Below are 25427 nucleotides of genomic sequence, written 5' to 3'. Positions count from 1 at the left end.
CAAGCAGAAAACAGGAAGGTGCAGAGGGGCAGCTGGCCACTTACAGTGGTATTCTGGGCCCCCTGCCCAAAGGCATCTTTCTTTGGGAACACCTGGGTCCTGCTCCTTGGATCATCAAGGTACAAAGTTACTAAAATTACCAACCCTTGGATAACTAGTCCCCTAAAAAAGGGTATTAACGGGTATTAGGGGCAGATGTGAAGAGCACTGAAAAAACTGGATGGGTTTCTTATATGCTTGGTTTCCTTTTTCCAAGGATCCCAAATAAGTTCTATTACCTACAATGTCATTGAAACAAGAGGCCCTTCCCTGCCTTCCTGACAAGAAAATAATGGGAAAGCTCCTTACAAGAAACTCTCCCTTGTTCTCTTCTTGACTCCTCAAGAGTGTGCACACAGCAAGCAGCTTCCCAAAGCTAGCATGTAATGGTCCCAGCTTCCCACCTGATAAAACCACTCTCCCATGCAAAGTGACCAATTAACCTTTTTTAACCTAGAACTTTTCCAGTTTCAGTACTGACAATTTTATGTCCCAGGAAACTCTTCAGTACTAGGCAAAGAGGGACAGTTAGTCACCATAATCCCATGGTGCCTTATTCAGACCAGTCCTAAACTTATCTTAATCTCCAGAAGAAAAAATTCTATTCTCTGAACTTTCTTTTTTCTTTTTTTTTTTTTTTTTTGAGACAGAGTCTCACTCTGTCCCCCAGGCTGGAGGGCAGTGGTGCAATCTTGGCTCACTGCAAGCTCCGCCTCCCAGGTTCACGCCATTCTCCTGCCTCAGCCTCCCCAGTAGCTGGGACTACAGGCGCCCGCCACCACGCCCGGCTAATTTTTTTTTGTATTTTTAGTAGAGATGGCGTTTCACCATGTTAGCCAGGATGGTCTCGATCTCCTGACCTCGTGATCCACCTGCCTCAGCCTCCTAAAGTGCCGGGATTACAGGCACGAGCCCGGCTCACTGGACTTTCTAATGGCCTACAGAATCTGGAAACCTATTTGATCCTTAGCTATAGTCTAATATTTCAGGAAGTATAACTCACCCAACTACTCCACCCCCTAGGACATAGAAATACCAGTGCATGGAGAGTATGCAGACACCAAGGTCATAGAGGTTTGGGGTATCCCTCAAGTTCATACAGCTAGTAGTCAAGACAGGGTAGAATCTAGCTTGCTTAATTCAGGAGACTCTAGTCACTAGACCAGCATTTCTCAATCTTGGTATATTGACATTGTGGGTCAGATAATTCTTTTTTGTGGGGGCTGCCCTGTACACTGTAGGATTTTAGCTGCATCCCTGGCCTCTAGATCATTAGATGCCAGTAGCACCTTCTACTCCTCCAGTTGTAACAATCAAAAATGTCTGCAGACATTGCCAAATGTCCCCTTGGGGTAAAACTCCCTCTGCTTAAAACTCCATTTGGACCAGAATGTTTTGACTTCTCTGAAACTTTCTAGTGCCTCTACTCTTTTTTCCCTCTTTCCATTGCCTACTAGAGGAAAACATCACATTTTAATTTTGGCCTTTGATAGATTATGAAGGTATATTCCAGCTCATCTTATGACAGGGGATACCACACTCAGGCAATTCTCAGTTTGAACATCAATGGGAAGATGTTATGCTCTACGTTGACTGTGGCCTCACAATGGCCAGTAAAGTAGTTGGCCAATATTGGGCTGTCTTAAGTCTGCAGTCAGAGGTAGCAGCTCAGCCCTCTGCAGACCAGAGAAATAAGTTTCAAGGTTTTCTTCATCACTCGAACACAGCTTACGCCCTTTCACTTATTTTTTTCTTAAAGCACAACATATGAAGAGAGATAGGACCCTGGGTAAAAGCTAATAGATCCTTAGACATTAGTCTTCTTCTGCTGCCTTGAGTCCCACTAAAGAAGTGGCAAGGTTTGTTGGTTATCCAAACTACTCCTTCCCAGAAACAGCTGCAAATAGTAGAGGGTCAAAATGCTTACAGGAAAATAAAAGAATTTATATAGTGACTACATGTGTCATTTTCTATCTTAGGGAATTCTCTGCCAAGAGAAAGGAGTGATAGCTCTTCTTGGTGCTTAGAAAATGCTCTAAATGAGCAGAAGTAAAGCATTAAAAAGACAAGGTTCAGGAAACCCATCCAGTCTGAAAATGGTTCACATCGATGTGTTTCTATTTTTAAAAACTCTTAACTTCATTTGAGAGAAATGAAAAGTTGGGAGCTGAACCAAAGGTACCATCTATCTATGCTTGGCCTCAGAGCAGAAGAGTCACAGAGTAGAAATTCAAAACAAACTGAACATCACTGGAGATAAGTCAGATGACTACTCTACCCTATTTACTTGCTTAACAGTTGCTATGACAAAATGGTCACACCTAGGTTTCTGGATCAGCAACATCTGATCCCATATGCCTATCATGCATGTCACCACTGCCTGTTCTGTGAATTAAAAAAAAAAAAAAAAAAAAAGAAAGGAAAGGAAAGGAAGAAATGAAAAGAAAAGAAAAATGCAGCAAATAAGCAAGTAAACATTAGAAATCAGTATCACCTTCAAATAGGATGGAGAAATGCTGGAGAATGACACAGTAGGCTGGCACATCCAAGCTGGAGAAGGGGCCCCTGAAAGGCATTAGCTGTACAACTTAAGTATTCCCTGTATAACAACACGAATTTCCTTGGTGTGTATGTGTGTGAGTGTGTGTTTGTTTTCATTATAATTAGAAAAACATGGCTGGGGAACAACCACCACCACCACCACCACCTCTCTGCGCATGAATTAACACGCACCAGCCACAGGCATCATGTGCCTGAAGCACCAGTCATCTCAGAACAGATTGTGTTCTCTTCTCTAAGCCCGCAGCCTGCCTCGTCACTGAGGTTTGGCTTTATAAAACTCCAGGAAGCCAGTGCAAAGCTCTCTCTGCCCGAACTGGTCCCTCTTGTTGGGGGAATTTAGGACTCTGTGCTGCCCTCTAGAGCATTTGTTCTAGTCTCAAATCTGTAGATCAATCCAAGATCTGATGCAAAACCTAGAACAATAAAGCCTTTCCAACAGGCACATATTAATAGTGCAATGCAGGCTACGTTCCTTGCCGTTAGGTTCTGTTTGCTGCTAATGGGGTCCATTGTGCCAATGACCTAGACTCTGGCTGGTCTCTAGCAATTATGCCCCAAATAAAGCCAGGGTGAGCTTGCACAGCTGAGGAGAAAACTTATTTTGAGGAAGTATTTTTTGACTCATTCTGTTTTGAAAAGACGAGTGTGAAAAAAGAGATGGGTGGGGTCACCCCCAGTGGGGACCATGCACTTGTCCTCAACCTCAGTTCAGTTCTGTTGCTGACGTACTATGGCTGCAAGCTGCCAAATGCTGCTTCCCTCTGCTTATTAAAGAGTCAAGCAACCCATCTGATTTACCGAGTAGAGCTCGTTCAAGACCTTCATCAAATCATCTTGGAGCTGCTGGCCGACTTCTTTACTCTGCAAGGAAAGAGGAATGAAGGTTAATTGGGAAACAGAAGAGAGAGGAGGGAGCAATGAAGGCAAAAGCCGCACTGGCTCTACAAATAACCCAGACTCAATTAAGGCCCATTATTTAACCCAGCAAATCAGATAACCACTCCAATCAGACCCAATTATGGTCAGATTACTCAAAGAGTTTTAATAAAATGAAATGTGCCCTTTCTATAGCCCAGCAAAGGCAATTGCATGGAGGGAAAAAGGGTGGTAGCCTTTGATTTTTCTATTGGTCCCCGAAGAGCAGGACTGAAAGCCACATCCTACCTAGCAACTGTTGTTAGGTGGAACACGGTTTCTCAGATACTTGCAGTCAAGCATTCCAGAAGATTTCAAAGGAAAATAAGATGTGTAATGGGATGAAATAGGAAAAAGTATATAAACATCCAGGGACTTCAAAGTCCCTAACTAAATAGAAAACTCCAAACAGGATGGAACTATATTTCTTACTTGCTTTATTTCTACCCGAAACTCACAAGGCAGCGATATCTCAATATTGACTGCCTGCGAGATTAGCTGTTACTAGATGCTGAAAATCTATGTTAAGGGGTCTCCAACTAGTTAATCTTGAGCAGTGATGGCTCTTGGGTTCTTTGCTGCTGCCACCCAGGGCTGACATCTAACTACATAGAGCAGTAGAAATAAAGAATAGGGCTGGGCACGGTGGCTCACACCTGTAATCCCAGCACTTTGAGAGGCCGAGGTGGGTGGATCACCTGAGGTCGGGAATTTGAGACCGGCCTGGCCAACAAAGTGAAACCCCGTCTCTACTAAAAATACAAAAATTAGCCAGGCGTGATGGCACATGCCTGTAATCCCAGCTACTCAGGAGGCTGTGGCAGGGGAATCACTTGAACTCAGGAGGCGGAGGTTGCAAGGAGCTGAGATTGCGCCATTGCACTCCAGCCTGGGCGACAAGAGTGAGACGGTCTCAAAAAAAAAAAAAAAAAAAGAAAAGAAAGAATGAGGAAGCAGGAAGGAAACTGTCACACCTCCTATACTAAGTGTTATATGCCAAACCTAAGAGGGCTAACACTGATTGGCAGCATGGGTCATTGAGAGGGAAACCCCTTGTTTTATCTTTTGCCAGCTCCTTCTAGATCTTCCCTACTAGAAATTTGGATATCAAAATGCCATCCTAACAGAAGTTTTAATACTGTCTCCCATCCCTCCCACCATGGCTGCTAGCTCCCAGGCAAAAAAAGGAAGGTCTTTCATGTCAGATACACAATCATTTAAAATCTTGCTTTTTTTCAAGATACATATATCTCTACTTAAAAAATACTTTTTTTCTGATTACAAAAGTAATGTATGTTTATTATAATAAGGAAACTAGGAAACCTCAAAAAAGAAAACAAAAGTAACTCTTAAATGCCTACCACTAAGAAATCATCACTCTAAGGGTTGTTATGTATTTTTCTAATCTTCTCTATTTTTACAAAATTGGGATTGCATTATAAATCCTGTTTTGTAACTTATTCGCTTAAACATATGTTGTAAACATTTCCACATGTATTATTCTTCTATAGCATTATAATACATTATATTGATGCAGCTCCCATTCTTGGACATGTACTTTGCTTCTAAATTTTTGTGATAAAAAATGCCATATCACATTACTTTGTATATGATCTAATGCACACACCTTTCATTATTTTCTCCTAGAAATAACATTGCTGGGTCAAAGACTACCATTTATACCACTAAAATGCCTTTGAGAAAAACGGTACCAATTTAAAATAACACCAATAGCATATATGAATGTTTATTTCACATTTTATTGTCTTGATAATTTGATGTGGTATCCTCCTGTAATTTGCAGTCCTTTGATTCTAGTGAGCCTGAGCATTTTAAAAAATGTTTATCAGTCATTTTCATTTTTCTTTTATAATCTGTCATTTTCCTATTAAGGTGTTCTCTGCCCATTTTTTCTATTAAGGTATTCATTATGGAATATAACCTATGTGTAGCCTCTGTCATGAGTAGGCAAGAATTTTTACATCTGATAGTGGGGAAAGGGGTGGAAGGAGCCCTAAATTTGCAATCATAAGATTCTCTTTCTATTCCTGGCTCCTGCATTACCAAAGAGATAACTCTGGACATTACTCTTTGGCCCTCTGTTTTCCCTTCTATAAAATGAAAAGCTTCAGCTAAAACATTTCTAAGGTCTTTTCCAACCTCTGCCATTCTATGATTCTACATGATCTTCTGCCTGGCTTCTAGAGTCCATATTATCTTCAAACATCACTCCCTTTAGTGTACCGCTGGTTGGCTTAGAAGATAATGAGCAAGTTCTCCTAGGCGACCCAGATGCTCTACAAAATGGACGGGTTCAGGGGCATCTTGCCAGTCTTAAATTTACCATTCCCAGGGTCTCTCATCCAATGACCTCAACTGCTGGAAGAAGTCACAAGAGGGAATGCCTTTCATCTGTGATCTCACATACCAGCCTCTCCTTTCCATTGAGAGAAAAGCTGAGCTCCACTGAAGCAAGAGGCCCAAGGAGGTGAAGTGAGGCAACATGACTCACTCCGAGCCCCAGAGTCAGCAACAGGGTCAGGAAGTGACCATGAGTATCACTTCCCACTGCCCTGCCCTCCTGCCTCCGGGCCAGCTCCCCCTGCTAGCCTCCTATCGTTTCTTAACTCCTCCTTCTGTTTGAATGGCAGAGGTTAAAGGAGAAAGCTCCTATTCCTCTACCCTGTTGCTTACCCATGACTTAAATAACCTAGCCCCAGAATGGGGGATGGGGGAAGAAGAGGAGGGAAAAGAGTAACCAAAAAAACAGCAATTAAGCCCAGGCAGATGTTTCCTTTCATGTACTGATTAGTTGGGAGGACCACTCAGCGATTATCCCTGTTTATTTGAACAGGCTGCTGAAGTGATCTGACTTACCACTCCCTCTGGCTGAGGGTTGGGCTGGGAATACATGTGTAGCGAGCCCACTTAAAATGTACAATACAGCCTCTAGCAATCAGGAGAAATTCTGACACTAGGCCAGAGGCAGGAAATTGCCAGTGTCTCTCCTTTCACAGATGATAAAAGGCTATTCGTTCTCTGTTTCAGAAACCTTAACTGTGTGCCTTTGGGGGAAAGCGTGGTCCCAGGAAGGGCTTCCGTGCTGGCCACTGCAGCGGGGTTGACAGAGCTGGTTAGCCACAAGGGGGCCCCACCCAAAGACAAGGGGGACATTTATTCCCGGGAACAACAAAACCTGATGAGGCCGAGTACATGACAACGAAGACTGTAGAGCTTTTCTGTTCTCTATAAAAAGGCAAGAGGTTTCTAGACAGGGAAGAAAAAGAGAATTTACAGAGCAGTCTTTGTGTACTAACATACAGCCTGCATCTCTTTTCTTTAAAATTTCTTGGAAGAGAATGAGTCATCTAAACATTGCAGGAAACCAAATAGAAGTTGGGGGAAAAAATTACTTTGGACAAAGTTTTTCTCTTAAATGTTTGCATAGTAATCTTTGCCTGGAAAAAAAAAAAAGATGCCTAAATTTAGAATAGAGATGTGGCACAGTTAACAATGCTGGTTCTATGGGATGGGAAGTGTGATGGTGTGCCCAGGCTGGGATCTCTTATTTTGAAACTCACCACAACCGTTTGGCCAGAGTGTGTTTCACGGGGCGTCCACTCTGACTGCTGCCAAGGAGGGGCTGATCAGAAGACAATGAGATTGCAACAGCTCCTACCAGTTTTATGCTGACAAAATGGGTAGGAAAGCTTCATTTTCCAACAGATAACAGCATTGGAAACAGAACTGAAATGCACAGTGTCATTTCATCTCCCCAAGACAAGACTGTAATGTTCCAAAGCCTCCTTGCTCACAGAAAGGATGTAACAGCAGATATGTACGGAAACATGAGAATCCTAGGCATCTGGGATGCCTGGCCACTGGGCTGGTCACTCTTCCTTGGACCTCTTTAAATCAGCACGTTTCCTGAGCTTGGATGGGTTTGTCTTTCAGCGTTTCCCAAAGAACACCAACTATGAAAGAGATTTCAGACCTGTTCTCAACAGGGAGGTTACTTGTTACCGATTCTCTAGTTATTTAGATCAGCATTCATGTGCTTTCCAAGTTGGGGGGGGGGACTGTTGTTTATTGGTTATCTACGTCTCAAAGCTGTATTTTTTGACAGGCACAAAATTACCTCCTATTTGTATGAAAGAAGAAGAAAAAGAGGAAGGCATGTCTCTGCCATGTGGCAAGAGCTCATTTCAGCCCCATCCCAAGGCTGAGCCTGTCAGCAGGTAGGAACAGTAGGGTCATTTAGTTCTCTGCCATTTAGCCTGTATCAGCAGTTTTCCAAAAAAGAATCTAGTTTTCAAGGGCACATATCTCCCCCACAACCACGAGTATCCCCTCCCCACCCTAAAGATTGTTCAGAGACCAACTGTTAAAAAAAATACAGTTTAAAACTGAATTTATGTTACAGATTTCAGAGGAAAGGAACACGACCCTGTATTAAGCTCTGGCAGCAGAAGCACCACCATACATAAGGTGGTGGTTTCAGAAGCATTCACTCACCACTTCAAAGAGGCCACATTTCAGGAGCTGGCGCTTTGCCTGAAATGCTTTTGGTGGGGAGGAGAGCGCTAAAAGGAATGACTGTTTAGTAGCACGGCCAGTGCTAGGTGATGGTGAGCACTGTGTCTGGTCCTCTCCCTCACCTAACTTGGACCACCAAAATAGGTGGTACAGTGTGAGGCTGTATGCCAGTGTGAGGCTGTATGCCGAGGCTCTGGGGATTCAAGGGGTGATGATCCCGCAGGTCAGAGCTGAGAAATGACTTCTAGATTTCCCCTCCACCACACTACCTGCATATATGCAAGCAGAGCTCTTTCTATTCAGCATTCATTCATTGGTTAGGATACCACGACTTGGCTCTGAGAAAGATCAAACTCCAGTTAGGAACTTAAACTACGTGAAGCCCAAGGATGTATAAAACACAAATATACTTAATTGCAAAACTTTTATAGAGAGGTAGGCTAGGAGATGCCACAGTAGGGACACCAGAGGTGCTTTTGCCTTCTGAAGACAGGTTAGGCTAGGGTGTTAAAACAAAACAAAACAAAAAAAAAACATTTTTTATTGCAATACAGCATAATATGTGTCTATAATAAAAGTACTTATGTGTCTAGAGTTGGTTCCCTCCGGTGGGTTCTTGGTCTCGCTGACTTCAAGAATTAAGCTGTGGACCTTCACAGTGAGTGTTACAGCTCTTAAGAGTGCTGATTGGTGCATTTACAATCCTTTAGCTAGACACGGAGAGCTGATTGGTGCGTTTTTACAGAGTGCTGATTGGTGCATTTTTACAGAGTGCTGGTTGGTGCATTTACAATCCTCTAGCTAGACAGGAAAGTTCTCCAAGTCCCCACTCGACCCAGGAAGTCCAGCTGGCTTCACCTCTCACTTATGTGCTGTCCATTATGATATTTCCTATTCTTTTATCTTCTTTTTTTTTCTTCTTCTCTTTCTTTCTTTTTAGATACAAGGTCTTCCTCTATTGCCTAGGCTAGAATGCAGTGGCATGATCATAGCTCACTGCAGCCTTGAACTCTTGGGCTCAAATGTCATGTGATCCTCCTCCCTCAGCCTCCCATGCAGCTGGGACGACAGATGTGTACCACCACACTGGCTAATTTTTTAAATTTTTGTAGAGATGGGGTCTCACTGAGTTTGCTCAGGCAGGTCTCAAACTCCTGGCCTCAAACAATCCTCCTGCCTCATCTTCCCAAGTAGCTGGTAAAGGCATGGTTGGCTAATTTTTTAAAAACTGGTTTTTAGAGATGGGGTCTCGTGATGTTGCCCAGGCTGGTCTCAAACTCCTGGCCTAAAGATCCCCCCACCTCAGCTTCTTAGAGTAGCTGGGATTATATTCTCGAGCGACTGTGCCTGGCCTTCTCTATTTTTTTTATGTCGGTAATAACTCACTAAATTTATTTTACAACTCATTAATGAGTCATTATACACAGGTTTAAAAAGACCGGATATATACAAAAGTCTGTACTTGAGGAATTAATAAAGAAAATAGTGGTTTAGGGACTGTAGCCCACTAACTTATTTAGAAAGGAGCTAAAATAACTTGCCTTCTTGAAGTGGCTGATCAGATGTTTCAAAGCAGGTTCAATTATTGAACGCTGGCAAGGGAGAAATGGCTGGATTTTAGGGAGTGAGCAGTAAAGAGTCCATGAGCAAATATTTATAGAACATCTATGAAGTGTCAGGCACTTGTGGTCTGAATGCAAAACAGAAAGTTTAAAAGTTTACAATCTGTTGAGAAAGATGGACATTAATCTAACGTCTGGGCCCATCAGAATGCAATTCTTCCAATCTCAAAGGTATTACCAGAAATGGAATATCTTAAGTTAGTTTTTTAGTTTAAGATCAATTTTTTTTCCTGTCCCAGCCAAGAGGTTTCCACACCATAACCTAACTCCACAGAAAGCTAGATATTGAATCCAGCTTGCCAGAAAAAAAAATCTGATTTCAAAAAATCCAGCTATTACATAGTAAATTCTTTGAGTTTGCCTTTCTAAGTTACTAATGGATATTTCAGGTTATAATGATCCAGCTTCAGTATTAGTGACTCCCAAAGCAGTCACATTCCATTTTTATAGAATCCCTTGAGCTTGTAAGCACCATAAAAAATAATCTCACCAGAAGCTCCTTCACTCAGGAGTTAATGGATATAAACCATCCTAGTGACAAAAGTTACATTTTAAAAGAAAATGTCAGAAACTTGACATAGTCTAAGGTCCAATACCTGTTTCAGGATTCCTCTTCTGGAATATGAATAGTTTTTGAATTTGATTCCTGTTTAATTATCTGAAAAACTTAGTCTAAAAAATCCTCAAAGCAACTACAATATGAAACCATCTAAAGCTAATGGAAGAGATAGGTTTTAACTTTTTAAGCATTTTTCTGAATCCTCTGTGGTACCCAGCCCACTGCTTTGTGCACAGTGGCCATAAAATAGTAAGTTGCTGAATCAATGAGGTCAAAATTTAAACACTATGCTTTCACATAATGACAAGAACTAAACAATATAGCTGCATCTCATCATATAAATTATTAAAAGTGGAAACTCCATCAGAGGTTAGCCACAATGAGCTCCCTTTGGTTATGGTTCACCAATGAGCCCTAAAAGTTGAAATAACTTTTCCAGGGTCAGTAGCCTATCAGGGACTATATGCAGTATTAAAAGAGAGCTCAACATGTAGGCTCTGGAGCAGGAATTAAATCCTACTTCTACTCCCCAACTGATGACCTTGGGTAAATTACATTTAAATACTCTGTGCTTCAGCTTCCACATGTGTAAAATAGGATAATAAGAGTAGTGAGATAATCCATATAAAGTGCTTTAAACAGAATCTAGCACCTAGCCTGTTCAATAAATGTTGGCTAACATTAATATTAGAGTCCAGCCCCCTCAACACTCACTTGAGTGTTCTTTCCACAGCACTATGCTGCCTCCTTACGTACTCTCAAACATGTTAAAGATGCTATGTGGAATTGTGAAGGTCCTGGAAACTACTTCCCAGGCAGGACTGTAGCTGAACCCCTCCAATGGGCTCTGTGGGCCCGAAGGGAAGAAGGTTCTCTGTTTTTCCTTATGCCTGCTGTTGCATAATCTTTTTCCTCCCCAGTTTCAGTAAGAACTAAATGACTCTGTAAGAAATAATTCAGCTTTCCTGAGGAAAGAAAACAAAAAAACAAAACTCCCCAAACAAAACAAAGAAAGATGATAAAAAATGCTTAGCAGAAAGGAAGAAATGATGAAGGTAGGGGTGGCAGAATGAAAATAAGGAGGATACATTTACCTTCTATTCCTCCAGATCGATTAAACAGAAAAGATCCTTCTTGGCTGTACAACTAGGAAATGGTTAGACTGTGGGCATAAAGGAAACATCCAAAGGTAGGAGGTTCCTCACTACCTAAGTCACAGAATACCAAAACCACCCATCAAGTTCTGGTTCAGTGAAATCCAGGACCCCTCTCCTCTAGGACAGAAATGGCTTTCTGAAAGCCATTTCCTTAAGTCTTTTCCAGAAGCTCTGGAATGTGTGAGCAATAACACTTGATAACCCACAAGTAATGCTAGTGGCCCTGGGAGAAAATCCATTCCTTGGCATGACGTGAAATCCATGGACTCAGCTCCTATCCTCTGTGAATGCTCACTAACAAAGCTCACTTTGGTCTCTGACCAAAGTCTCTTGTCAGGGACAGGCATACTCGGGACAAGGGTGGGAGTTCAGGGGAGTTCAGGGTGGGGTCAGGAAGAGGCTAAAGGCCCTCTGCTCTCCCAGTCTGAAACACAGTCCTATAACAATCTGAATGTTCTTCCATGGTTGTTCCAATCTCTTTGAATGACCTATCCTAATACTAAGAAAATAAGATCAAAACAACATCCCTTAAAATAAAACAATCAAATCTAAGCTTTCATTTCTTAAACTACCACTGTGATCTTTGTCTTGGCAAATTTCCATCTTTTACTCTTTTGGATAATGATTTGGGTGGGGGTGTAATGTCTTCAGGCCCTGATCTCTCATGCCAAAGCATTTCTTGAGATCATTCTTAAGATGAGTGATCACCCCATTTCCCAAGCAGGACACTAGAAGCACAGAGTAGAAATGTTATCTAGGTGACTGTGGGTATCCTTGAGTAGACCAGGACATAAGGGACAAAAGACACAAAAGCAAACAGGCAACATGAGAGCACAAATCTCTCAGCAGCTGTAAAATGAACGAAGGAGGAAAAGCAATCAATGGCTTGGAACTGGGAGAGAAGGCGGGAAAAAAGAGCCAGAATGATAAGGTACTTGAAAACATATGCCCTCCTACAATAAGGAAATCTAGGAGCTGGGGGATGGGAAGAATGCCTGTATGGCTCCCAGATGGCTGGGCCAGGAGGAGGCTGGAAGAACAGGAGTTAATAGAGCTCATCTGAAAGTTGGGAGTGTGAATGCCAAGAGGAGGAGGGCAGCCTGGTAGGAAGTAAAACAGTCAGCAGCACTCGTACAGGAAATGCCTGGGGCACTGGGAAAATCGCTGATTAAATACTTTTAAGAAAGAGGAACCCAGCAGCAAAGCCAATTCATGTGTGTAGTTTTAGAACACTTGGGAGTAGCCAAGAGAGGAAGAGGCTCCGGAAGGTTATGAAGACAGCATTTTCTTGACACCTCAGGTGCCAGGGTTGGACCTAAGAGGAGCACAAAGCCAACTTTGGGAGACTGAGTAAATCCCTTTACTGACAGCAATTAGAATGCATTGCCTAGGGACTGGGATGAAGATCTGAGCCTGGATCAGCTACAGTGGTGGTTTGCAGCCTCTTGTCCTTGTCCACGGTAAACACATGGGTAGCCATTCCCATTAGTCATGGCCTACATACAGTTGAAAAAAGAAAAATCAATATTCTTGGGGGAGGATACCTTCCCTCTTGGCCAGTACCCCACTCCCACTGAAAAATCAATGAATTGTGAGAAAAAGAAGGTACAGACTTTGGAACTGGAGATTTCCAGTCTCCAGCTCTAATTTCTCCCCTAAGCTCTTCGATTTTTCCTCCCCATTTCAGGTTTAACTTTATAAATGTTCCATGTACGCTTGAAAAGAATGTGTATCTACCCGCAGTTGTCAGGCACAGTATCCATTTATATCATTTAGGTCAAGTTTGTTGTTTTTCAACTCTTCTGTATTTTCACTGACTTTTTTGGTCTGGTTGTTTAATCATTCACTGAGACAGTTGTGTTAAATCTCTCATTGGGGTTGATCATTTATCTAGTTCCCATTTTAATTCTGTCCCATTTGATTTACATATTTAAGGCTACGTTATTAAGTATATATTTCCTCCTGGAACCTTAGTCTTTATTAGGAAATGTCTCTCTCTCTTTTGTTTTTTTGAGACGGAGTCTCGCTCTGTCACCAGGCTGGAGTGTAGTAGTGCCATCCAGGCTCACTGCAACCTCCGCCTCCCGGGTGCAAGTGATTCCCCTGCCTCAGCCTCCCAAGTAGCTGGGACTACAGGTGTGCACCACCACGCCTGGATAATTTTTTGTATTTTAGTAGAGATGGGGTTTCACCATTTTGGCCGGGATGATCTCGAACTCCTGACCTCAAGTGATCTGCCCACCTTGGCCTCCGAAAGTGCTGGGATTACCGGAGTGAGCCACCACGCCCAGCCTGGAAATGTCTCTACTTATAACTAAAAATACTTTTGGCATTAAAATCTACCTGGACCGCCTGGGCACAGTGTCTCAGGCCTGTAATTCCAGCACCTTTTGAGGCCCAGGTGGGCAGATCACTTGAGGCCAGGAGTTTGAGACCAGCCAGGCTGACATGGTGAAATGCAGTTTCTACTAAAAATACAAAAATTAGTTGGGCATGGTGGTGCACACCTGTAATCCCAGCTATCTGGGAGGCTGAGGCAGGAGAATCGCTTGAACCCGGTAGGCAGAGGTTGCAGCAAGCTGAGATTGCACCACTGCCCTCCAGCCTGGGTGACAGAGGAAGACTTGGGAAAAAAAAAAGGAAAGAAAGAAAGAGAGAAAGAGAGGAGAGGGAAAGAGGGAGAGGGAGAGAGAGGGAGAGGGGGGAGAGAGAGGGAGAGGGGGGAGAGAGGGGGAGAGAGACAGAAGGAAAGAAAGAAAAGAAAGAAAGAAAAGAAAGAAAGAGAAAGAAAGAAGGAAAGAAAGAAAGAAAGAAAAAGAAGGAAAGAAGAAGAAAGAAAGAAAGAAAGAAAGAAAGAAAGAAAGAAAGAAAGAAAGAAAGAAAGAAAGAAAGAAAGAAAGAAAGAGAAAGGAAGGAAGGAAGGAAGGAAGGAAGGAAGGAAGGAAGGAAGGAAGGAAGGAAGGAAGAATCTACCTGGCCTGATTTTATTGTAGCTATCTTTTCCTATCAATTTGCTTTAAATCTTTCTTTATCCTTATATTTAAAGGTATCTGTTCTCTTACAAGCAACATACACTCCAGTTTTACTTTTTAAAAATCTGTCTTTAATTTGCATTAGTCAATTTACACCTTATATTATGGTTTAAACCCACCAACTTGCTAATTGCTTTCTATTTGTCCTGCCTCTTCTATGTTCCTTCTATGTTCCCCTTTCCTCTCCTTTTCTACCTTCTTTTTTTCTTCCATTCAGAAAATTCACTCTTGTTGGCATACAGTTCTATGTGCTTTGGCAAATGCACAGAGTTGTCTAACCATCACCACAATTAAGACACAGAACGGTTCCATCACCCACCAAAAACCTCTTGTATCCTGCACCTTTGTAATCAAACTCTCCTCTACCCTTAACCACTGGAAGCCATTGATCTGTTCTGTATCTCTATATTGCCCTCACCAGAATTTATCTTTCCTTGAGTTATTTTTTTATTAATTGAATTTGTCCCTCTCTTAGATTGGTAGAGATACTATTCTTTGAGTGGTTACCAAAAATTACATGCATCCTTGAATTGCCAACATCTAATACAAATTACTACTTTTACCACTTTCTGAAAATATCTTTAAACCCATTTCCCTACACCCACCCAGATACAGATTCTATTGTTGATTTCATTGTTGCCATTTATATTAATTTTATACATATTTAAAACCCCACAGGGTCGGCCTGGTGTGGTGGCTCTTGCCTGTAACCCCAGCACTTTGGAAGGCAGGAGGATCACTTGAAGCTAGGAGTTCAAGACCAGCCTGGGCAACAGATAGACCCTCTCTCTACAAAAATAATAATAATAATAATAATAATAATAATAATAATAATAAGCCAGGCATGGTGGCACATACCTCTTGTCCCAGCTGTTATACTTGGGAGGCTGAGGTGGGAGGATTATTTGAGCCCAGGAGTTCAAGGCTGTAGTGAGCTATAATTGTGCCACTGCAGTCCAGGCTGGGCAACAGAGCAAGACTCCATCCCTCCCACCCACACATCTAAAAAAGGAAAACCCCACAGATGATTATTAGTGTTGTTTTTAACAGTGATTATTCATTTCAATCTATATATATATTTTCTTTTCTTTTCTTTTTTTTTTTTTGAGATGGAGTCTCACTCTGTCGCCCAGGTTGAAGTGCAGTGGCGCGATCTCGGCTCACTGCAAGCTCCACCTCCCGGGTTCACGCCATTCTCCTGCCTCAGCCTCCCAAGTAGCTGGGACTACAGGTGCCCGCCACTACACCTGGCTAATTTTTTTGTATTTTTAGTAGAGACGGGGTTTCCCCATGTTAGCCAAGATGGTCTCGATCTCCTGACCTCGTGATCTGCCCGTCTTGGCCTCCCAAGTGCTGGGATTACAGGTGTGAGCCACCGCACCCGGCTGATCTATATTCTTACATATAGTTTCTGTTGCTCCTCATTCTTCTTTACCGCATTTCTAAGATTCTATTTGGGATCATTTTCCTCCTGCCTAAACATTGCCATTTAGTATTTCTTTTAGTGCAAGTCTGCTGGCGATATATTTTCTCATATTTTTCTTGTCTGAAAACATCTTTAGTTCACCTTCATTTTTGAAGGGTATTCCTTTCTACACTTTCATTCCATTGTCATCTGCCTTCTATTGCTTTTGTTCAGAAGTCAGCTGTCAACCATGCTGTTGCTCCACTGAAGATAATAAATCTTTTTTTACCTCTAGCTGTTTGTATTTTGTTTGTATTTCTCCTATTTGGGGATCATAATGCTTCAGTCTGTGGCTTGAAGTCTTTTCTAGTTTAGGGAAATTCACAGCCATTATCTCTTCAAATACTGCTTCTATCCCATTCTCTTTGTTCTCTTCTTCTGAGACTTCGAGTAGAAGCATGTTAGGCCTACTCACCCTATCCCATAAGTCTCTTATGCTCTTTTCTGTATTTTCCATCCGTTTATCTCTCTGAGCTTCAGTATTGTTTTCTGACCTTTCAGTTCATTAATTATTTATTCAGCACCTTCTAATCTGCTACTTGATTTACACATTGAGCTCTTTTAGTTACTGCATTTTTTGTACTAAAATTTGTTTATTTTTTAAATTATTGAGATGTAATTCACACACTGTACAATTCATCACTTCAAGGTACACAATTCAGTGGCTGTTAGTATATTTGCAAGGTTGTGCAACCACCACCACTATCTAAGTTCCGAACATTTCATCACGCCAAAAGAAAACTCAAACATGTTAGTAGTCACTCCCCATCTCTCCTTCCCCCAGCTCCTAGCAACCACTAATCTACTTTCTGTCTCTAGAGAGTTGCATACTCTGGAAATGTACTACAAATGGAATCATATAATATGTGGCCTTTTATGTTTAGCTTCTTTCACTTACAATGTTTTCAGGGTTCATCCATATTGCAGCATGTATCAGCACTTCCTTCCTTTTTATGACTAAGTACTACTCCATTGTATGGACATGACACATTTTGTTTCAATTGTATAGGTATGCCATACTTTGTTTAAGTTTGTTCCATAAATCACTTCATTAACATTTGGGTTGCTTCTACTTTTTGGTTATTTTGTATAATGCTGTTATGAACATTTGTGTACAAGTTCTTGTGTGAGCGTATGTTTGGAATTGCTGGGTCAAAGGGTAATTCTGTGCTTAAGTTTTTGAGGAATTTTCAGTTTTCCATAGCATCTGCACCATTTCACAATCTCACCAGCAAAGTATGAGGGTTCTGATTCCTCCACACCCTCTCCGAAACTCTTCTTTCCTTTTCTTTCTTCCTTTTTAAAATTATAGCTATCCTAGTGGGTGTGAACTGGTATTTCACTGTGGTTTTGATTTGCATTACCCCAATAAATAACAGTGTCAAAAATGTGCTTGTTGGCCATTTGTATACCTTCTGTGGAGAAATGCCTATTCAAGTCTTTTGTCCATTTTTAAACTGGACTGGCCATCTTTTTGTTGCTGAGTTGTAAGAATTCTTTATATATTCTGAAAATTAGACCCTGATGAGAAATATGATTTGAAAATGCCTTTTCTCATTCTATAGCTGTCTTTTCATTTTCTTGAGAGTGTCCTCTGAAGCATAGAAGTTTCTGATTTCGATGAAGTTCAATTTATTTATTTTTTCTTTTGTTGCTTGTGCGTTGGTGTCATATCTAAGAAATCACTGCCTAATCCAAGGTCACGAAGACTTATACCTATATTTTCTAAGAGTTTTATAGTTTTATAGCTCTTGCATTTATGTCTTTGATCCATTTTGAGTTAATTCTTTTTTTATTATTTCCAGGTTTGTTCTTATAATTTAATTTCAAAAACATATTAAACACAGTTAATTTAAAGTTTGCATCTGTTAACACCATTACTAGTATCTCCTGTGGGTCTAGCTTTTTCTCTTAGCTTTTGGTCACAGTTCTTATTTCCTCATAGACCTAATTATTTACAACTGAGTGCCAAACATCATAATGAAAAATTATGAGTGATGTATTAGGTCTAGTATGATAGTGTCTTTCCATAGTATCTTCCTGTAGAGAGGATTTAAATTTGTTTCTAGCCACTGGCTATCCTAAATCACCTTAATCCAATTAGAGGTTAAGATAATTTGAAGCTAGGCTTCAGTCTCGGTGAAACTGCCTTAGTCTATTTCTGGCTTATCCTTACTTCTTAATTGTATCCCTTTGGTGTCTCAAAGCCTGGGGAATTTTACCAAGGCTACCCCTCCTGGGCCTTAAATTCCCATATTTGTCCTGCTAGCCCTACAAGTCTATTAAACACTCTGCTCAGCTTTTTGATACTAATATTTTCCAAAATGGCAGAAGCCTCTTCAAGGAAAGCAGCTCCCACGAAGCAAAAGGATTGGTCTGAATTTTCTTCTAGAAAAGCTGCCATTTCTAGAAGCACAATTCTAAGTTTAAATTTTGAAAACAGATTATCTTATGTTTATTTGTAGCCATCACCAGGCCCAGTGCAATTCTGGAAACCTAATAAGAATGGAAATATGCTTTGTTTGATACAAGGAACAGATACTGGTGATAGTGAAGGCTTGCCACACTTATGTTTTAAGTTGTTCATTTCCCAGGACGTGGTAACCAAAGCATTCTGGTAAAACAAGAGAGAAGCAAGCCTGAGGTTTTAAATATGGTTTCACATTACTTCCTTAGGGACTTTTCAAAAACCACACTCCATCAAACAGAAAAAGGAGGCTAAATCTACCTCAAATAAAGGGCATCTCTGAAATTAGCTGAGTGATTAAGAATCCAGATACTAATCTCAGAGATCCTCTGGTGACCACCAAATGGAGGAAGTCTACAAGAAATTCTAAAAATTGGCACATATAAAAACTCTGTATGGGGCCATCTGGGGTCTGAGAAAGATCTGGGCATCTAGTTCCTGAGCATATGTGAAAATGTCAGCTTCACCAGCCACCTCAAATTCTGTAACAGCACACTGGCTTTTCCTAAGTGGCACTAGCAGAAAAAAATTTAAAGAAGTAGTCACTGACTTCAAATTCTCTTTCCAATAAGTGGCCATACGCTGTTCATTTCTCCTTCATGATATGTCTGGCATCTGTCTCCTTCTTTTCATTCCTCCTGTCACTGCTACAACATCTCAGGCTCTTATTACCCTGTCCTGGAATTAGAGGCCCAGTCTTTTGGAAACAGCAGCAATATTTTATCATTTTCCTATAAGGAGATCTTCCATCATTCCCTAGCACTCTCAGAATGAAGTTCAAACTCCTTAGTCTGGCATTCGAGGCTCTTTTCGGCTTTGTTTCAGCTGCTCTCCTCATTAACACTTTGATTTAGCCAAACTATTTTTACTCACCACCCTCTGAAGAGTCCTCACACATTCCTGTGCTCTCCTTCATCCTGAAGCCTGTTCTTCCATATGGAATATCCTTTGACTCCAGCTCCCTCTCTGTGCTCACAAACTCTGTACTTTTTCATCTTTAATTACTAAAATCATTTTCATTCACTAAAACCCCAGTTCAAATTTCACCTCTCTACATCTCTCTGCACAAAAAGCACTTAGTACTTACAGATGCTAAAGCTTAGAGAGGTCAAGCAATTTGTTCATGAGAACTACTACTAATTGGTGAAGTTGGAATTGAACTCATAAACTCCTTCAATGCTATTTTGTCTTATCTGTATTCTCCTAATCTTATACAATACCTTGCATATAGTAAGCAACTAATAATTATTGAGCGAAGATGGGGGGAAGAAAGGTCATAAACTTTCACCGCAAGAAAGACATAATACAAAATAATATTCTTGATGTATCAGTTTTTAAATTCCTTAGATATAAATTCCTGCTGAAAAGGTTGTGATTCCATCTGTTAAAAAGAGAATCATATAAGCAGAGCTATAAAAATAAGCTGCTAGAATATTCTGGTTAAAGGAAAGAAATTTAAAACTTAATCAGCTTTTAAATCCATCTGCTACATTGGGATTGTTGGCAGTTCAAAGGGCAAATGGCAAAAGCATGTCTCATCAAGCACCCTGGCCACAGTGCAGATGGAACTCAGCCAAGGGGTTACCCAGTTAGAAGGCATTACTGCTTTCCCACTGACCCAGGCAGTCCTGTGGAAGCCTTCAACAGCCCATGTGTTCTTTGCTTTGGTCTTGGGACTTAAGGATAAATGAGATGAGGATGGTGGATAAATGACAAGGGTAGGCACTGTCTTGGGGGCACTGCTTCTCATTCTTGCCCTACAGAGTTCAGGCAACATCCTTCTTGGGGAGCCCCAAGGAAGGGTGTGGAAAGAGGCTGAAGACAATGGGTGCTTTCAGGAGTCCCCTTAATACCCAGAGAAGCGAGGAGCAGAGCAAAGGTTCAAACACTCTCCAAACACAAGGACCATGATCAAAGAATTGCTTGCTGTAGTTACAGCAGAAAGAAAGCAACAACAGGCGTTCCTGCATTCCTGCCTTTCCATGCCAGGCTGTCCTCTCCCCATGATTGTCCCCACCCCCCAAATCCTGGGGACAATTGAGCTGTGTCTCTGGCATGTGTGGAGCTGCAGGTCACAGCCATATTTAACGAGAACATTCATTCTCCACAGGCGCTACAGGGCTCCTCAAAACACCCTTTGTGTCACTGTGCCTTTCTCTCCACCCCCCTTGACACTAATTTAATCAAGATGTCCTTCTAGCTTGTAGATGGGGTGGACTCGTCAGTTCCGCATTCCTCCTGGCCTTAGGGCTTTGCAGCCAAATATGTAGAGCTGAAACCAGCAAGTTGAGGAGATGGGGTCAGGGTCTCCAAGCCAGAGCATGCAGACCTTCTGGGTAAACCCTAGGCATAAAGAGTGTACTAGGTCTGTGGTATGTTTTTACAGTTTTTAGTTAACACTAAATATTCTGGAGGAGTTGAGAAATATTTTCTTAGGCAAGTATGTACACATTTAGAAGCATTTTCTTTTTTAAAGCAAGAAAAAAGACACAATTTTATCTCTATATTTTTGGACTCATCAGTACTGTTTCTAGAATGCAGAATTAGAAAACAGAGCTCCTTGTAACAAATATGCCTGTCCTTTTTCTCCTAGTCTGCACTCTCCATAATTTTGCAAAATCTGAAAACTTCAGTTCTTTCCCAAGAGCCAGATTTTAATTCAGATTTGCCTTCCTTAGCTGTTTCTCTAGACCACAGTCAACATCCAGAAGAGAATGTCAAAACTGCGGTAGGGATTTTAACCAATAAGAAAAATAAAGAAATAAACCATCTAGAACCCTGGGTCCCCACCCAGGTTACCTGATTCCTGGTCTAATGTTCATTTCCTATGCTGTGGTAGCTCCCAAAGAGAGCATCACTGCTCATCAGTACCCCCACCCCACCCGGAGTTGATTTGTGGATGCCAAGCCAAACATTTGAAGCGTGAGTATTATGGGCCAGAAGGAGTCAAATGCATTTGAGGAGGGCATGAGGCAGGCCCAGGGAACTCAGACAATCTATCTTAGGAGCTGATTTGAATGTGTGTTGAAATTCCTCCGTCAACCACAGATCCAACTGTCATGACCTCCCGCCTGGGACATGTAACCATTCCTTCCATCATCTGCCTGCCAGTTTAATCAGCTCACATCAGCAGCAGCAGAAATATATTCAAAGGGCTATTGTTTCATGACCCACAAGGGCATTTTCAGAAACCCAGTAAGACTCCAGAATGTAAGAGGGGTGTACCCTCTATAGATTTTGGAGCAAAAAGCTCAACTCCCTGTCCTTAACTCTTTCTCCTCTTGCCTAGGTCAAGTAGACCATTGACCTGGGGTCAGGACCAACCCTAAGTTCTTAGACCAATTTCAAAGTTATCTTTAAGTAATTTTATAAACCAAATTAAACTCCCAGTCATAAAAAACTGAAAGGCTTTTTCCAGCTCCCTTACAGAGCTATACTGCAAAAATTCACCACCCTCAAATCAACAAACATATCCTCCATGTTGTTTCTTAAAGTAAGAACTGAGCCACTTCCCTTTTCCCCTCTGTCTTTTTGCTGGTTTATTTTCTCTCTTTCTCTGGAAAAGCCAATTAAGAAATGCTTCCCAGATACTGTCAAATCATAAGAACATGGCCTACAGCTCTAGGTTTTGTATTGGGGCAAAGAGCAGGCATTCTGAACCCAAGAAGGGGATACTGCTAAGCCAGAAAGTGGCAGAAGTTTGGGGAAAGGGCTAATGGAAGCAGCCTCTGGGCTACGCAGAACACCATCTCATTTGCTCACATCCTATAACCAAATGATGAGTACATCCACACTGGAGATTAGAAATAGCTCTTGGTTGAACAACAGGAATTTGGTCCAGGAGAAGCAACACCTTGTGAAACATCATTTAATGAAACCTACAATATGTTTAACAAAGTCAGCTATTCTTAGAAGAGCAACCCAGGGCCGGGTGCAGTGGCTTAAGCCTGTAAACTCAGCAGTTTGGGAAGCCAAGGTGGGTGGATCACCTGAGGTAAGGAGTTCGAGACTAGCCTGGCCAACACAGTGAAACCCTGTCTCTACTAAATATACAAAAATTAGCCAGGTGTGGTGGCACACACTATAATCCCAGCTACTTGGGAGGCTGAGGCAAGAGAATCCCTTGAACCTGGGAGGCGGAGGTTACAGTGAGCCGAGATCCCACCATTGTACTCAGCCTGGGTGACAAGAGCAAAACTCCATCTCCAAAAAAAAAAAAAAAAAAAAGAGCAGCAACCCAGAGGTTATATAGATATCTGTTAATCTATAAAAACTGTGATATTCCCCCCATTTCAAAGTTTTTCCAGCATTTAAATCTATAGTACAAAATGTAAACCCTGCTTATTGATTCCAAACATAGCCTAAATGGCTCTCCCATCTTCTCTACTCCTCCTCTCACTGCCTTAGATCAGAGCCCCTCTCTTAAATGAACTACTGTAGTAACTTTTTCCCCGTTCTCACATCTCTCTGACATCCAAACATTTCAGAGTAATCTTTCTAAAAGGCAAATCTGTCCATGGTACTCTCTTGGAAATCCGCTAGTAGAGTTGTTTCAGTTAACAAGCATTCTAAAAATTAGGAAGCAAAGGATGAGAAGAAATAGGATATTTACATAGTATCTTCACAAGACACTTATTACAGTGCAAAGGGGAAGGTAGTAACTTTATAGTAAGGAAATCAGGAGACACCCATCCTCACCGAGTAATCAAAATTATTACCATCGGCAAGTGCCTCCTGATATAATGCACTACGAAAAATATGATATCACTTCTATGGTGTTCTTGCCAAAATCGCTTAAACTGAATCCAATCTGGTATCGCTTCTATGGTGTTCTTGCCAAAATCGCTTAAACTGAATCCAATCATGAGAAAATCAAACAAACCAAAATTGAGTAACATTCTACAAAATAACTGACCAGAACTCTTTAAAACCATGAAAGACAAAGCAAGACAGAGGAACTGTCAGAGATTAGAGGAGACTAAGATGACAGTTCACCTCAACATCATGTGTGATCCTAAACTGAATCCTGAACCAGAAATTTGAATTGGACATTAGCAAGGCAACAAGTGAAATTTCAGTAAGATTGAGAGATTACAGTATTACCTCTGTGTTAATTTCCTGATTTTGATCATTGTACTGTGATTATACAAGATTTTTAAGAAATCTTGACCCCAAATATTGGAAAGATGGGATTTTAACATTTGGGGAATTTGGGTTAAGGGTACAGAGGAATTTCTGGATTACTTTGCAATCTTTCTTTAAGTCTGAAATTATCTCAAAACAAGAAGTTAAAACAATAACAACATTACAGGGGCTTCTGCTTCACTGGCTTCAGGGTATAAGCCCTTTTTGTGTGGCAGGCAAGGCCCTGCCTACCTCCTCAGCCTCATCACTTGCCACTCCCCTACAAGGGACCTGTGTGCAGCCATTCTCACCCACACCACCTGTAGTTCCAGAATGCTTTTCACCTGTTATACTCCCTTGCTTTCTGCATAAACAGTTTCATCTCCCAGAAATCCCCTATGCTCCCCTCTCCTACACTCCCATTCTTCCTGAGACACAAAGGACATCATAAGGCAAACCTCACCTCATATTTCCCTCCACCCAAGAACCCATTATTACACTGTATCATCATAGCTTATGTGCATGTCTATTTCGCCCACTAGGCACTGTACTCAACATCAGGGGCCATGTCAGTCATCTTCATATTCTCAACACACGGCCCAGAGAGTCAGAACTCAATCTGCCCCCAGAGAGTCAGAACTCAATTCACTGTGTATTGAGCAGACATACTGTTTCCACTTACAACTACCATAATAGCCCAATGGTTTGCCAAGCACTTTCATAGAAATTCCCTTACTTAATTACAGAATTTCAGAGATAAATCTTAGAAAGATTAGTCCAAACCATTATCTTACAGATAAGTTCCAGACAGGTTACAAAGTTAGGCGGCATTCACAGTCAAAGTTAGGCTGTGAGTCAGTGTGAAAGGTAGGATAAGATTCTCACTCCCAGATCAGGAATTTTTTTTTTTTTTTTTTAATTCATAAACTACAACAAGAGCCTCTTTCCTCCAACCAACAAATACCACAGGATGTGTACAGGCAGAATTGTCTGGGCCTGGTGTGGTGCTTGGGGAAAGCATTTAATAAACACTTGCTAAAATGAGCTGAATTACCAGGGAGCAGCACCTCAATTCCTTATTTCACTCAGGTTGAACCTGAACAAGGTATGACTCTAAGGTCTAACCTAACCTGACTACATCTTGTGAGGAATGTGCAGCCAGAATACACTAGTCTTAAGTGAGAAGGCCTGATTTCCCACCTAAGAGATCTCTGATTCAGAGAGCAGGATCCTGGCTTTCCTCCAGGGCTGGTGGGAGGATGAGGCAGATACTGCATAGCCCCGAGCTATGTGGTATCAGGCCAGAGGCAACAAGCTCAGATCACTTCCTTACATCTAACCTGGGGAGGAAGCCCATCCAGTGTGTCAGAAATCATCTGCTCTGATTACCACACCCTTTTAAATCCTCCTGGCCCAAGAGGGGATATGCACTGATTAACTTTAGTAATGCCAGAAGGTACAATTAATTTCCATTCCTATTATTCCCCACTCTTCGTATGAAGGGGACTGGAAGCATGGAATTAAGGTTCCACTGGGGCTTTATCCTGCAGCTTGAGACAGACAGACTGCCTGACACTCAGCAGGGAAAACCTCATCCTGTGTTTCATAAGGACCAATGCTGATCTGTCAATGTTTGAAAAATCTGTGTGGCCTTAAGGACAGGGGTAATTCTTTTGTGGTTGGGTAACAATGACTACAAAATTAAATTAAATTAAATAACAAAGCCAAGACAGGATTTGATATGAGTCTAACGAACACTTATTAAGCAAGATTTAATCAAAATGATACTGAAGTATTTTTGTTTCAAAGAAGAACATCTATTTTATCAGTCATCATGTCCTGCATTTAATGTATCGCTAATGTAAAGTTTTTTGTGACTCTTTCAAGAATTTTCCTTAAATTAAAAATTTAAAGTCAACTAGAAAAGGATATCTTGATTTATGTAAAAT

At 41.4% G+C, this 25427-nt stretch overlaps 1 protein-coding gene across 14 annotated transcripts in view; it reads right to left on the bottom strand.

The window, feature by feature from the left end:
* SRGAP2 (SLIT-ROBO Rho GTPase activating protein 2) overlaps positions 1-25427 on the bottom strand; it is a 249014-nt gene that overhangs the window by 75935 nt on the left and 147652 nt on the right. For all 14 annotated transcript variants that reach the window (XR_012432328.1, XR_012432330.1, XR_012432329.1 and 11 more), the window contains one exon: positions 3400-3462. Coding sequence is in view for 10 of the 14 variants with exons in the window: in XM_065540897.2 (XP_065396969.1) it covers positions 3400-3462 (63 nt within the window). In the remaining 4 variants the exon portion in view is untranslated. The remainder of the gene's footprint in view (positions 1-3399; positions 3463-25427) is intronic.

The sequence above is a fragment of the Macaca fascicularis genome, chromosome 1 (genome assembly GCF_037993035.2).
Source record: "Macaca fascicularis isolate 582-1 chromosome 1, T2T-MFA8v1.1".
NCBI classification, from domain to species: Eukaryota; Metazoa; Chordata; class Mammalia; order Primates; family Cercopithecidae; genus Macaca; species Macaca fascicularis.
This window is presented reverse-complemented; position numbering and strand designations above follow the sequence as displayed.